The 16,272-nt window shown below is 43.3% G+C and overlaps 1 protein-coding gene across 2 annotated transcripts in view; it reads right to left on the reverse strand.

Annotated features, from left to right (window-relative positions):
- The window catches only part of ABTB2 (ankyrin repeat and BTB domain containing 2), a 192,796-nt gene that overhangs the window by 20,335 nt on the left and 156,189 nt on the right, over positions 1 to 16,272 (reverse strand). For both annotated transcript variants that reach the window (XM_043548297.1, XM_007067964.4), the window contains 2 exons: positions 7,214 to 7,366; positions 2,458 to 2,623 (listed from right to left, as the gene is read on the reverse strand). In XM_043548297.1, coding sequence (XP_043404232.1) covers positions 2,458 to 2,623; positions 7,214 to 7,366 — 319 coding nt within the window. The remainder of the gene's footprint in view (positions 1 to 2,457; positions 2,624 to 7,213; positions 7,367 to 16,272) is intronic.

Raw genomic sequence — 16,272 nt, forward strand, 5'->3', positions numbered from 1 at the left:
TCTGCATTTCAGGTTCAGATAAAAACCAAGAACTCAAAAGGAAACTCACCCCAAACCTCTGAGTTTTATTTTTTCCCCCACAAAACCATATGAAACCAATGAGTAGCAAATGGCATCCATTGGAAACCATAAATCAGCTCCAAGCTCAAACCTCAGTAACCCTACTCTGAGTATTGAGGCTACGACTAGAGCTGGGTCTCAACAAACACTTCAGACAAACACCTTCAAAATCTGAACCTGCTTCTGAATGGTGGGGCCAGCGGCTATCTCACTTCCATCTGATTGGGTGGCCCTTACCAGGAAAGTTTTTTCCAGCTCTGCTCGCCACGAGTTGGGCAGCCACACCTGCCTGTAATGACTCAGAGATTCCTGCCTACTGTGTAGCATTTTAAGAATGATTTCCTTAGCCAGGGTAAGTCTAATATGACTGTATCAGATGGGCTGGCTAGGTGTCACTCTGGTTAGTGCTCCACTCTGCTGTCCAATAGATCTGGGTTCTGTTTCCAGGCCTTAAGTCAGTTTTCCGTAGGCATGCTGGCTCTGGCACATCCCATTACAGAAACAGGTGCCAGCTGCAAAGTTCAGATCTGGATCCAGATCCCACATATGGTAGAGTTGACATCTAGGGTTTTGATTTAACCCCATCCTTAGCTGGTAATGCAGCAGAGAAAGCATGCTCAGCCCCTGGGACTCAGAGAAGAGAACGGTCTTTCTTTGTTTCACAGTGATACAAGTGGCTAATCACAGAACAGCAATGTCTCCCTAGACATCCTCCTCCAAGCCTCCTTAGTCAATAAGATGCCAGGATGCTGGGCTGTAAATTTGGGAGAGGTGTCCTCTGTTGAGGACACGCAAAGTAAACACCAGTACAGCAATCCTTAACACTAATTCAATGAAATCCTCCAGTAGGATTGGCTACAATATGACATCAATCGGGTGATAATGAGACTATGCTATCAACTGTTTACAAAGTTTTAAACCCCTTAACTTGTGCTGACAGCAAAAACCATCAAAGTGCAGAGTTTGGCTGAAAAACAACCCCCCACCCTCTGTCTGGCTGAAAGGAAAAAAATCCTCAGCCAAGTGCAATGGGCTCTGCGCTGTGATTTCTTTGGTGTGAGGGTAAATAAATCAGCAGGTCACTGAACAAAGCATCAGAGGCAAAAAATATCAAAGATTTGTTTTGAAAGAACAAAAGTCCTCTGGGCTTTATATCCTGAAACCACAAAAATGTGAGGGAAAAAACCCCCCAAGTGGCAGATTTTCATGAAACAAAACAGACTGGAGCCAGCTGTATTGTTTTAAAAGTGGCGCTCGTCTTCCTCCAGGCTGCCCCACAAATGTGTGCTATTGCCCCTACGCCCACAAAGCCTATGTAAATCAGGTCATTGTGCATCTAATAACTCACCTGTGCACAACCAGCTTGCACGGACAATGCTTGTTTGCACACTTACAGGCAATTTCCCCCTCCCTCCCCCCTGCTCCAGAAGCAATAGGTGTATGTGCATTTGTGAAGGTGGGTCTATTTTAAAATATAGTCTGCAAGCCTGCTATGATGTGCAGCACTATAGATATTATACAATCATAGAAGGTTAGGGTTGGAAGAGACATCAGGAGGTCATCTATTCTAACCCCCTGCTCAAAGCAGGACCAACCCCAACTAAATCATCCCAGCCAGGGCTTTGTCAAGCTGGGCCTTAATATGTTCGTCAACCTCTCCACTCCTAATAGGTATCTTGCTGTCCCCGAATAGAAGCAGCTCCTGCACATTGCCACAACTATTGTACTGTCATCTCAAAGTAATTTTTTAATTCAAAGTAAATTCAGTGCAAGGAAAGGTGCCCTGTACGGAAGTCCACTGTTAATCATTGGGACGGAGTCAGTATGGGCAGTTCCATACTGCTCATGTGCCTCAACTCAGATCTGAAGAGACCACTTCAGAAGTGAAAGGATAGAGAACTCATCTGCCCGCTGAGCTCTTCTTGGCCTTTCTGTAGAGAGTTCCAACTGGGGCTTTTTGCATGTCCACTGGGAACTGGGCTAAGAGCAGCATCTAACTCACTTCATACAGGTCACCCAAAAGCCATCAGATAGTAACACCTTTTGGTCACTCCTCATTGACCTGGCCTGAATTTCAACTGGAGAACTAGCCACTGGCAGCAAGCATGTAGGTATCTTAATTTTGCAAACATTTAGGTGCAAAACAAAATCTAGCTTTCCTATTATATATTCTGAATACTAATCTATCCTCCATTTCTGCTGGAGACATGCCATAAAGCATTCCAGGGAATGCAGCTGCTCACCAAGCGATGTAGAAACAATTCTCTTAAAGAGTTCACAGGCTAACCCAAGCTAGAACTTGAGAAAAATACCTGAGTCATCATGCATTGATTTGCCTCTACAAAAAACATTTAATTTGCTCATGCAGGGAAACTTTCTCAGGGTCTTCTCATATACCTGATCATCCATTGTGTTAACCCCATCAGGTCCCAGCGCCTCTATAGCTTGGTTGATTAGATCAGTCCTTCCACAATTTAACATTCGGAAACCCAGGTCCTGCTGGAATTTTTCAGTAGCAGCCTTAGCGTCCAGTCTTCGGAAGGAGCTAAAACAGCATTCAGGTCTGTTGAGGACAAAGGCCAAAAAGTGCAGCAATCATTTCAGGAGGGTTTGTGTTTTAAATAAGCAATTAGTTATAAGTACTGCTTCTCCAGATGGCTTTATGCTCCATTATTGGGTTTTTCTATTTTGCCTGCAGAAATGTTTGTTATATAATTGTAATGCATCAAATGTATATGAAATCATATTCAGAGAAAGAGAGGGAGAAGAACTCTGTTGAAATAAAAAGTACAAATATAGTTCCATGATTAAATAATCATTATGGCTCTATGTAAGAGCCTGGCTACTATTCCCAAATAAGATTTTGCCTATCATGATCTTTTATCACCTTACTCCCACATTTTTTCATCCCTGCATTATAATGAAGATTGTCCATATCTTCTTTTGGGTGGCAGACCATTCTCAGATCCACCCCAATAAAAGCAAACTTACTCCTAGGACCTATATTTATATTAGGCTCCTTTCCTTCCATTCTCATCCTCTTGACAGGTACCAAGCTATCTGCTTCTAAACAAGATAAAGGAGTCTGGAGATTATTGTAAATCTCCAGACTTATCTTTTGAGAGACATCTGAATTCTGAGCCTAGGTGCCTCTCTTGTGCACTGAAGGAACATCACCAAGTTGTAGGCATTTCCTATCTCAACTGAACCTTGACATGGTCACCCACATTGTGTGATTTCATTTGCTGCCTTCTCCACTGGCAGCCTGTCCTGACACGGGCTCTTGCGCAAACTCCCAGCTGCTGCAGTATTTGGCTGCCAACTTCCTTTGAAAAATTAGACAACCTCAACATATTTTAACCTCTTTTGAAACTTTGCGTGGGCTGCCAGAGAAGTAATGCATTCACGGTTTTAGAAGGCTGTGCATGAAACTTACTCAGGGCCTCAAACTTATCTGGTAACTTTTCATACTCTTGTCTTTGCAGGCTGATGACAAATTGTGACCAGATGCCACAACAGACTTGTCCAGTTAGCAAAGTCCTTCACCCATCTAGTGGTTGGCCTAATTGTACGTGGGAGTCCAGCACAATACCACAGCCAAAACTCATATGAGGACTTTGGTGATCTACAAGCATGAGGTACACTAGGTGAGAGTCCAATGTGAGCCTCTATCCAGTGGAGCTAAGTAGGAAGATTGTTTTGGTTTAAGACTAGACACTATCAAGAAGTTGCCCAAGGCCACACAGAATGGCTTCTTGGGCTAATACACTGCAAGCGCTTGCCCGTTTAGTTCTTACTAAGAACTTGCCTACACTAGGTGAAAAGGTGTTACAACACCCACTTGGTTGGAATACCTTGCACTTGTATTGCCTGTACAAAGCCATGCATCAGCATTTTCCAGCCATCCCTTTCGTTTTACAGGTGTTGGTTTGCAGTGCCCGGGACAAGGCCTTCAGCTCAGGCCCAGCTGAGCCGGTGCCACCTACAATGGTGTTTCTCCCCATTGTGGACGGAATGCAGTCACACTGCAGCTGTGACTAGATGGGTCCAGTAGGTCCTAACTTCACCCCACAATGCAGGGACTTACACGTGAAAACCACCTCGAATCTCATGCTCCTAGCAAGTGGGACAGGTGCTTCATAGGTTATGCAAGTGTCCAGGGGCTATCCAGAGAAGTGTCAACTATGCCCAGGGCAGAACATCATCCTTCAGAAAGGAGCTAATGTCTAAGTATTTCCTAGGAAAAATTCAGTCGGAAGGTAACATTACAGTCTTGGAATTTTGTTATTGTGAGAGATTTTTCATGTATTAGATTGTCGTTATTAGGGCAGGTCAGTGAAAAGGTGTCTATGGAGGAGTGAACTGTCTGAATCATCAGGCACTAGACAAAGATGAATGCAGTAGACAGGCCAATAGCTGCTGCCAGAGGTAAGGTAACAGGCGAAGGACCAATGACCACTGCTAGAGGCCATAGGTGGATAAACAGTCAATCCTGGAGGTAGGGTAAGTGATTAGATGGACAAGCAGACCACACTGCTATGATAAATGTTATTATGATACTAGATTCCTATGTTCCCCTGAGAACAATTAGCTTCTGTCAACTTGAAGTCTAGTGAATTTCAGTAAATGAGTTAAATGTATTTTCAGGTGCTGTGCCTGCCCTTGAGCTGCAACATTACTCTGCTCATTTGTTTGGCTCTGCAATCACATTGTCCTAGTTTCAAAGTAAGTGCTCTGTGCAAAACAAGGGGAAACTCATCAACCAATGCCACAGAAATAGTGAAACTGACTACACACAGACTGCTGTCAAATACACCAAGTGAGCCATCTAGAAAAATAGAGAAATACCTTTGGCTCTCATCTCTCTGGGTTACAGTGATCTTAGCTATGGCTTGTAACAATAGGTGAGGCTATCTCAGATAGCTGAGTGGTTTTAAGTTGATGGTGTCCATTTAAGCAGGTAAGGTCAGGGTGAGGAGTGATGATGTTTATAGATCACTTTGAAATGATACACTGAGAGCATTGGATTGAAAATCTTATAGTCACTGTCTCTCAAACAAACAGGTGTGGAGAACTATTTGTCTAAGAAATCTTTATCAGAAGATAGATATATAAAGTTTTAGGACAGAGGTCATTATAACAGCAGCACTTACCCTTCTACACCGCCTTTCATCCATAAATCCCCCCCAAGTGACAGAATCCTTCTGCGAGGTGCGAATTATCATCATACTTTGTAGACGATGCAATGGAGGGACAGAGCAGTTGTGATTTGCCTATGGTCACACAGTAAGCCAGAGGTACAGCTGGGAATAGAACCCAAGAGTCCTGACTCTCTGTCACTTGCTCTAATCACTAGACACAATTGCTTCCTGTAAGTGAGAGGGTCATGTCATTGGCACTACAATAGGGACACCTCCCTCTTTTCAACACTTTTTTCACGCAGCACAGTCAATGTTCCCACCTCCAAAAACCCCATCATAGGGAATACTTAGGGCCTTTGGGATAACAGCTTAGAAAAGAACGGTCAGAACAAACAGTTTATGAAGTTCAATTCTGACTTGCGATTTCTGCCCTCTGCTGCAAACATGATGTGCATTATTTGGTGCAAAGGCTGCCTTGGTTGCAAAGAAAGATTTATGGTATATCATGTATGTCCTTGAATAGAGAGGTTTGGTGAAAGGCAGGAGAAAATATATGGGTGTGGGAAGGAAAAAAGCACTTGGTATTTCTTACAGATTTTTTCTTTTCTCCTGTAATCAGAACAACATGGATAGAAACCTTCATCAGACTCCTTCCAAGAGCCAGTTTTGAAACTCCCCTCTCAACAATCAGAATACAGAATTGAATTCCTGTATATTCCACATGCTGTGGCTGAATCCCTGTCCTCTTTCCTTCCCCTCACCCCATTCATTCATATGGGTATCTGGATTGCCTGGGTTTCTAAAGATGGCTTTGTAGTTTATCGGTATGTACTCTCAGCCTTAATTCTACCTTAGCAAACTTTTTGTCTAGGAATTTCCCTTTAATTTATATCAATACACTTCTGAAACAGAACCTGAAAAACCCTTTCCTCTTTTTTCTACATGTAACCTAGAAATTAAGAAGCCATTTGTGTTTCATATACAATATCTCTCTATTGAATTTACAGAAACCTGTGGAGATTAAAACAGCACAGGATACCTTTGAAGTGGGAAGCCTGAGTTTTGAACAGTTCATTCAATCTAGAGGAAAGACTGAAAAAAGAACTATGAAACTAAAATTGAAAGGAGAACTACTGAAACGAGCAAGAGAGAATGCTGATAGTTTGCCCTTCTACTGTGCCATCTCAGAACCTCAGAGCCTTTTACATTGTTTATTTCAACCTTTTGAGGGTGGTAAATATTGAGGCACAGGAAAGTGAAGTAACTGCTCCTACGCCACACAGAGAATCAGGAGAAAAGCTAAGACTAGAACCCAGAAATCCTGACTAAAAACCCCTTGCTGCAACCACTAGATCAACCTCCCTTCTTCGCACAAAAGACCTACAAGTAACGGTACATTTTTTTTCCTTACAATGTTAAAAATATCATTTATTATTGTTTATATGTCCACTGCAAGGTCACCATTAATTAAATGCAGCAGGATTAATTTGAGGAGGAAAAATTCACTTTGCACTAATGTGTTTTCTAGCTGGGGTTCCACAAAACAGTTTCACAATACCAAAATCAGTGCTAACACCAGTAAATTTAGCAGAACATAGACAATGATTGAAACACAAATGAGTACTAGCGGCCCCAGCTTACTGTAAAACTATGAGTAATCTATGTGTGGAGGAAGGCTCTCTAAGTCTAACACTTTAGACTTAGGCTCTTCACCAGGGTATTTAAAGAGGCAAAGGATGATCTTGTGGTTAACATTTGGGCCTGGGAATCAGTCTACCTATGTTCTTAGCCTGCCTCTGCTGCAGACTGTGTGCATGACAGAGGGCAAGTCACAATCTCTCTGTGCCCGATCTGTAAAATCAGGCTAAAACTTCCTTAGCTCACAGGAGTGCTGTGAGGCTAAATTCAGTGATGTTTATAAAGTGCTTTGAGAGCATCCTCCAATGGAAGGTGATACAGAAGGGCAAAGTGCTATGATTATTATAACTGACTGTAAAGATAAGCCCACATACTTCAGCTGCCGTGGTTCGCAGTCCAGTCCTGGTAAGAGCAGCCTGGCCGTCTGCCTGATATCATCGCTGTCCACAGTTAAACTGCGCCGATGCTCAGCGTAGGTGATAGCCACTCGCATCCACTCCATCAGCGGGGGCAGAAGCATGAAGGGCCTGTGCAGAGAGTGAAGAGACCCGTTACAGTCGACGCTGGTTTCTTATCTTGTACGGTGAGATAAAATGTACTCCACAGTTTCCTGGACATGAATGTTGGGAAGTGGGCCAGAAGGCTCCCTGTTTTATCACTGCATAAAACTCCCCCTGTAAAAGCAAAGTCTGCCTCTTTAGCTGAGTGCAGCTGACTGATAGTTTAACAGGTAAAAAAAACAGCTCAGCCCTGATTATCTGAACTTTAGTTTACCCCAGACGGAGTCATGTTGAGTTATGTGACAGTGTGTGAGACTGAGTGAATATGTGCCTCCTGGTATCTGGGCCACAGAAGGTTAAGGGGCCTGCTACTGCTCCTAGCTATCAGCAGGCTCTTTTCGCGCAAGCGGTTGAGGCTTGTGGTTTTGGAGCTGAATGGGTTGTCCTAGCTCCTCATGTGTGAGTGATTTATATAATAAATGCACCTGTTGTCTCTAGAGAGACAAGGTGGGTGAGGTAATATCTTTTACATATACAAATATAACCTCACCCAACTTGTCTCTCTAATATCCCGGGACTGACACGGATATAACAACTCTGTTGCCTCTACCACATGGGATTTGTTACAATGATCTGACCATCCATAATGACATAGAAAATATCCTTGACTATTCAATTAACCAAACTTACTCAAGGCTCCCAGATTCGGTTAATCCATGTTTTGTGCTGTTAATATCAATGGCTCTTCTCACTCTACATTCCTTGCACACAGAGATCGGGTCTCCATTTCTACACATTTGGCCCTCTAGGTCTCAACAGAGCTGTTAGAGCTATATGTCAGGAATGTTTTTCCACAGACAAACATCAAACATGTACTTTCAGTTTGGAGGACTTATTTTAGATTGAAGGGGAAAAGGAAAACAGAGAAAGAACTAATATGTCGTCTCCATGAGAGAGTACAGTGTGTGAGAGACTCACTCTGTAACATTACTTAGATTAGAGACTAACAAATTCATTTGAGCATAAGCTTTCGTGAGCTACAGCTCACTTCATCGGATGCATTCAGTGATGCATCCGATGAAGTGAGTTGTAGCTCACGAAAACTTATGCTTAAATAAATTTGTTAGTCTCTAAGGTGCCACAAGTACTCCTTTTCTTTTTGCGAATACAGACTAACACGGCTGCTACTCTGAAACCTGTCATTATTTAGATTGTAAACTCTTTGGGGCAAAGATCATCTACTTGTTTTGTGGTTGTACAGTGTCTAGTACAATGGCGTCCTGTTCCAGGACAAGTGCTCCTAGGTATTACAGTAACATACATAATGATAATAATGTTTGCCATCTTGGGATAACTCTCAGGGAATGTCTGAGACAGGTTAGGAGGCCCCCTTTACTTTTAAAGGTGCAGTAAGATAGAAAACAGCCCTACAGTTACACAGGCATATATAGCACAGGTAGCTGGGTACCTGATTTACAGCCTCGAATGTATCAGCGTATTTCCACACAGCTAGCCTGACAAATGATGATTTGTTTGTTTTTTCCAAAGGCACCTGCCACCCGAGTGCTAGGTTAAAAAACTGCACGTATACTTCAAAACTCTATATCTAAATCTACCTCAGAGTTGATTCACAGTAGCAAAGAGTTGTTTCCCTTTTGAACATTTAAACTGGAGGGCTTAAGGGAGAGGGTGCTGCTTCTTTATAAAGTTCAAATCAGTCAAACACACACAACAGAGGAATATAAAATGACTTGGGTATTAATGAAAGTGGCTGAGACTGTGAAAGGCATTTTCAAAGTGATGCATAGGGAGATGGGGGGGGGGGAAAGAACTGAAAGCACAAATCCTGTTAGAAATTATTACAAATAATGGGATTTTCAAGCAGAACTCCCTGTGTAAGGCTTTGAACAGCCACGTCTTCAAGTTGGAATATCTGCACATCAAAACATGTACCATCTGCTTCCATTTTGCTACTAGCAAGGTGCATGCTAAACAGGGACCATGATTTTGTTGCATACAAAGTGCACAGTTTCCCCTCGTGCTCATTTTTCTGCTGTTCTCAGCAGAAGAGAAATGCCCACAATGCCCACAGACCCATTCCATTCCATCACCTAGTCAATGCTCCCTGACTAATGCACAGATGTTCCTGACAGTACATTCCCAAGCACTTTATCCAACCTGCAGTCATTTTAAATGAGCCAAGTTATGAGGCTTCTAGCGCTTCCCTTCAGAAGATTATCTCACAGCTCAATAGGATCCCACTAGTAGGAAGGCTGTCCTGATATCCAGCTACATTTCCACAACTCACTAGGCTTCTGTCCCATTCCAGAATGTGTGGGATTCCCTCCTCTGGTGATGTGATACCAGAGTCAGTCACAAAGTCACCAGCAGACCTGGAATGTGAAGGCCTTGTGGGATAAAAAAAGTTTCCTGATCTGAGCAGAATTTTCAAAGGCTTTAAATCTAACTCCTGAGCAGGCAGTAGGTCACCTGGTGACCAAGAGGGAATGACTTCAGATTGTAAAAAAGCCCATCTAGTAAAGGGTTTGTTCTCCACTTGCTGGCTGCTCTTCTAATTTTAGTTGCTTTGCTCTTGTTCCACTTACCTACTTGGTCCATTAGGCCCTAGAAACCAAGCCTGTGAGGCAGAATTATCACGTGTAGCCAGTCTGTGCTCAAGAAGAATATCACTACAGCACAGAAGTCCAATGGGAATAGGGTTAAAAGGGAGCTGTCTGCATAGCTAGGAAACAATAGCAGCCTAATTTACAAAGGTTCAGAGTATCTGTAGCTCCCCTGGAAGTCAGCAGCTCAGCACCTTTGAAACTCCGACAAGCACCTAAATGTAGGAACAAACTGCCCAAACCATTGCAGTCTCTGTTGAAATGACCTTCCTGCAGCCTTGTGCCCTCAGAAGCGTTGCTTATTTCATTGCAATAACTTTATGCCCAGCTACAGTGTTCTCTTCCCCCTTGCCCCAAACCCCAACGCTCCATATTACTATGCAAGTCAGAGGGAATCGCTATCTCTTCAGGTGAGTGACCAAAGATTTCAGCTCCCGTTTATCTGTGAAAGCTTTACACGTCCATGGGACTTCTGCCCTGGGAATGGATTTCCTTTTATTCCCCCTTTTACACAATTATTTCCTTTCTTCACAGCTCATATGACCCTCCTAGGCATGCTCACAGGAGCAGCTTTGTGTTACTTTACTCCCCAAAAATATGTCAGCAAAGATCCTTGCTGCTGTTATGTGATCCAAACTCTCCGAGAGACAGACCAGTTCAGTGGGATGAAATGCCAACACTCTCCATCCCCTCACAAAATAAATGGTACTATCGTACTACCTGGCCTTCCACGCTGGGTGCCCTTTGCCTTCAGGCAAATGTTGATTATTCCACAGTTTGGAAAATATGGACAAAAAAATTTGCAGAAAATTAATGGGAGATGCCTCAAGTTGAGCAACAAACCTATGTATGTGCCATGCTCTGCACGACACATTTTCCTTAGGAGTTTTTGACATTTAGAGACATTTGGCAGCCCATAAAACAGAGTAATCCAGCTCTGGAAAAGGTTCTGACTCCCAGTGCCTGGATTGCAAGGGCTCAATACAGTCCAAGAACATACTCTGTTTTCAAAGCAGAAGAAAGCTACCGTTGCTTCATTCAGTTTCTCCCAAAAAAGGGAGGCGGTGGGGTGCCTTAAAAAAACCAAGTAACCTAGCATGAGAGTTAGGGAAGTGCATGATAGCGATGCACAGAATGGGCATGTCTCACATGTGTATCTTGTGAAGTGTGAGATTAATATCTGACAGTGATATGTTGATGATGTTTTAACAAGAAACTCCTGCATTTCTCTTGCCCTTCAGCTTGGGATAAACTCCATGTTTCCAGGGGTGGAGATGGGGATAGGTTCTTGCAGAGGGGTGAATCTACTACTCCCCCTCCCACATTTAAACAAAAATGCTTTCTCAGACCCATAATTAAGGAAGGAGGCAGTAACAGGACTTGTCAAAGGAAGTTCACTAGCACATTAAGTTCATTAAGTTCACTAGCAAAAATGGTTATAACTGTTCCTGGAAAATAGACTGTGCTCATTTGATTAGTATGGCCCACTATTCAATTAGCAAGCGAAGATCATGGAAGGGGGAAGGAGATATCCTCCCATGGGGACATGTTTAGAAACTACTTGGTTTTTAGTGCCAACTTGTCTATTACAAAGGGTAAAATAGCTCTTCAGAAGTATTTTTATCCACGCAACCTCTCTGCTGCTCATTGCAATGGGATAGGCTCACCACCTGACAGGCTCACCAGGCTGAACTGGAGCACCCAAAATGTTGCTGACTTTGAAACTCTCCTCCCAGAAGCAGCAGCCCCCCGAGGGACATGCCCCCTCTGTTAAACTGTTTTTACTGATGAGTTGAAAGTTTGATTAAGGGAATAGTGCTGATATAAACAGACTTCTCTAAGCCATCTGATATGGTAACCACATGACATTTTGATTAAAAAACCAGAATGATATAAAATTAACATGGCACATATTAACTGGTTTAAAAGCTGGCTAACTGATAGGTCTAAAAATGTAATGGTAAAGGGGGAATCATCATCGAATGGGTGTGTCTCTAATAGGGGCTCACTGGGATCAGTTCTTGGCCCGACGCTATTTAACATTTTTATTAATGACATGGAAGAAAACAAAATCACCATGGATAAAGTTTGCCGATGACACACAAATTGGGGGAGTGGTAAATAATGAAGAGGCCAGGTCACTGAGCCAGAGCAACCTGAATTGTTTGGTAAGCTGGGTGCAAGCACGTGTTTTAATATGGCTAAATGTAAATGTATACATATAGGGACAAAGAATGCAGGCCATACTGACAGAATGGGCACTTCCATCCTGGGAAGCGGTGACTGAAAAAGATTTGGAAGTGGTGGATAATCAGCTGTTCCAGTGCAACGCTGTAGCCAAAAGGGCTAATGCAATCCTTGGAAGCATAAACAGGGGAATCTTGAGTAGGAGTAGAGAGGTTATATTATTTCTGTATTTAGCACTAGCGCAACTGCTGCTGGAGTACCGTATCCAGTTCTGGTGTCCACAATTCAAGAAGGAAGATGGTAAATTGGAGAAAGCTCAGAGAAGAGTCACGAGAATGATTAAAGGGTTAAGAAAACATGCCTTATAGTAACAGACTCAATGAGCTCTATCTATTTAACTTAAAGAGAAGGTTAAGGCATGACTTTATTACGGTCTATAAGTACCTACATTGGGAACAAATATTTAATAATGGCCTCTTCAATTTATCAAAGAAAAGTAGAACATAATCCAATGGCTGGGATTTAAAGCTAGACAAATTCAGACTGGAAATAAGATGTGAATTTTTAAACTGTGAGGGTAATTAATCATTGGAACAACACCCAGGGTCATGGTGGATTCTCCATCATTGACAATTTTTATACCAAGGCTGGGGTTTTTTCTAAAAACTCTGCTCTAGGAATTATTTGGGGGAAGTTCTGTAGCCTGTGTTATACAGGAAGTCAGGCTAGATTATTACAATGGTCCCTTCTAGCCTTGGAATCTATGAAAGGCATGGGTTAGTCATATGCAAAGAAGGGGAGATCTCCATGAGGGCAGGAACTTACCCCAATATCCTTCCATTTGAACACTGGTATAAAATGCTTGGAGGATGTCTACACTGGGGTGTAATTTCCATCTTGGATCGATGTACGCTTGTTAGCACTGTAGCTGCAGTAGCATGGGCTAGCCATCAAAGTACTTACTTAGGGTCCTAGATGGGAGGCCAATGTCAATTGAATTTACTGAGCATTGCCCCAGGGGCTTCTACTCTGTCTTGTTCCCAGAGTCTCTCTACCTCCTCCCTGAAGTCTCCTCTGTCCATGTCCCATGAGGCTCCTCTCTGCCCTCTCCCACACCCAGATGACTAGGGCATTGAAGAGTGGGGGTGGAAAGGAGACATTCTGCCTGCTGCTTCCTTTCTTCGCTCCCTGTGCTGGGCTCTGGTCTCCTGCTGTGATAGTGTGAGATGCATAAAGGAGCGAAGAACAGGGGCCAGCAGTGGCATAGCAGCGGCAGAGAGGAGAGCCTGCTGTTTGGAGAGAAAGAGGAGGTTGTCTTCCTGCTGGCAGGTCAGGCAAGGCTGGTCCTGGGACATAACTGGAATAGCCCACTATCGATCTGATATGTCCTGTGCTGGAGGACTTTATACTGCCAGGGCAGTGATGGGACTGGATGATTTAATAGATCTTTTCCATTTGTAACTACTGCTACCTAATCCTAGGTAGCTGCTTTAAATACATGCAAACCTGAGCATCTCAAAACACATGTAAACACCATAATTCACACTCTGTCAAGTGTGAGCCACATTAACTCCTCTCCATGCGATTTATGGGAACTATATGCAAATTGCACATGGACAGAAATCACAAATCTTCAGATGTATGGTTTTGGGCTTGGTACTGTACACTGTTTCCATTGGCACCAAACAGAGACAGAGAAAGAAAAGACAAGGGAGAACAGCTGACTTCCTAGCTATCATCTCCCAAGGAAGGAGACAAAAACATGCCTATTCACAGACAGAGAGAGGGGTAGGGGCTTACACTGAACTCCTGTAGGAGATGGAGCCAAACAGTAATACCTGAGCCAAACGACACCCACATTTTGACCCAAACTGCATGGCTAGGGCCCATTTCATCCTGTGGTGATGTGGGTCAAGGTCATTGTCAAAGAATGAGTTGGCCCTTCAAGGGAGTTGTGGGTCAACCTCACCTTTGCCAGCCGTAGCCCCTCTCCCCCAGGAGGAGAAAATGAGTGGGGTCATGTAATGGGGAGCATGTGACTATGACCCCGGCCTGCTGGGACAGCAGTCTGTGAGTGAGTCAGAGGAGAGACTCCAGTTAGAGAAGACCTGGGCATGAGTGCTCTATTCAAGAGCAGGGGAATAGCCAGGAAAAGACCAGAGAAGAGGCCCAGGCTGAGTAACTCTCTAAGGTGCTTTGGCAGAAGGCCTGGGAGAGAAACCTGCAGGGAGCAAGAGCTTGCTAGGAGGAAAGCCTCAACATGGACAGGGCTAAGAACCCTGCACCAAGGATGTGACACAGCTAGGAAGGCTGGGTGGAAGATATGTTGTTCTGAACTTTACATGAATAAACCAGACTCCCAGAAAAGGGAGGGTTATTGAGAAAACACTCAGATTGTGAGTTTTATTAACTAGGGAAGAAGGGAACCTGAGGCAGCAACCAAAACTAGACCAGGTAAGCCCTGCTACAGTCACCCAACAAATCAGTGGCAGATTAGAACCCCAGACTCAACTCCCAGCCCCTTGCTTTAATCAGCAGAAAAAAACTGCTTCTTTTAATATATAGTTATGTATGAACACAGAACAATAATATGCAAGTGATTTAGAAAATGCAGGCTAAGACATGTTCCTGGCTCCAAAGAGCTTCCATATAAAGGACTCCTATTTCTTTCAGAGTCCAGATATTTTTCTCTCCAGGAGACCTAGCAAGTGTGCTGGGACAGGAAGATAGGAACCGCTATACTGGATCAGACCAGAAGTCTGTCTCGACCAGTGTCATGTCTTTGACATTGGCCAGCACCTGATGTTTCTAAGGAAGGGACAAGGAGTTGCTTAATGGACAATTGTGGAATAGACTGACCATCAGGGGAAGCTTCTTCCTAAACCCCATGAGTTACTGGTTGGCTCATATATTAAAGCATAAGGAGGGTTTAATATTCAGTGGGTGTTCTTATTATGCATATCAATGTCTAAACTTTTTTTTAAAATATCTTAATGCTGAGATCAGGAGCAGTGAGTTCCACAGGTTAGCCATGAATTGTGTAAAGAATATCTTTTTATCAGAAGTTGTCAGAAGGACCCCTAGCAGGATTTTTTTTTTTTCTGTAATGTAGGTGTCCTTGCAGTTTTCCCCTTGAATATGCAACACAAATAAGCTAGTCCTAGAATATCTTCAACCTAAAAGTTCGGTTCTGACCTTACTTAAACCAATATTAAAACTAAACCAAAGTTGACTAGAAAACATGACAAAGTTGCTGGGTTTATGAGGAACTGGCTACGGGTAAAAAATCCTTGAGTGTGCAGCCCACTTGCAATTTACTATAATCACATTTTTATAAACTGCACCTTAACTCAGAACAGGAAAAGCTCCCTCTTTCCAGGCTGAAAGCATTGTTTCTGCTCTGGAATGTGCAATGCTTCTAGTTAGAAAACCAAGTCTACAACATCTGTATGCCACCACAGAGAGGGCTCTAGCTCTCTAAACAGAGAACATTAAAAAGAAAACTGCACCTAAAACTGTGTTCAGTTTCTGGTGAACATAAGCAGTGGCCTTAAGCATAAAGCCTGGAGGTTACTGGCATGGCCTACTTCCACCCACCCTTCCTGTGCTGTCTGATGGGCCCCTTTGATCTCCCCACTAGCACTGGAACTGGTGAACTACCATGAGTCCAGAGCTCAGTCCCCTGACAGTGGAAGCAGAGGGGGATTGTACGCAATTCACTTCTTCCTCTTGCTCCCACTTACCGCCCCCAATGGCCAGTTGAGGCTTCTCTGAAAATTGTAATGCTGATCCTGTACAGATGATAATCTGGAAACAAAGGAAAGGGTGAATTCTTTTGTGTGACTTTGGATAGCTGTGTTGGACCAGATCTCCAGCTTGAACCTAAAATTAGCATGCATTTACATATTTAATTCACCTTAGCGAGAGGCAAGTGCAACTCATGTGGCTGAACTGTGCATCTTGAGTTTGTTAAAGTTCCACTTGTACACACAGAGGAAAAGCTTTGCCAGCCATCTACTGCCCTGACAGTCTGTGCTATCCAATGAACACCTATAGCCCAATCCTGCTGGCCTCCTAAAGGACTGCAAGATGCAGTCCCTAATCCTGCCTCAGATTGGGAAA

Source organism: Chelonia mydas, chromosome 6 (assembly GCF_015237465.2).
Source record: "Chelonia mydas isolate rCheMyd1 chromosome 6, rCheMyd1.pri.v2, whole genome shotgun sequence".
In the NCBI taxonomy this organism is placed as follows: Eukaryota; Metazoa; Chordata; order Testudines; family Cheloniidae; genus Chelonia; species Chelonia mydas.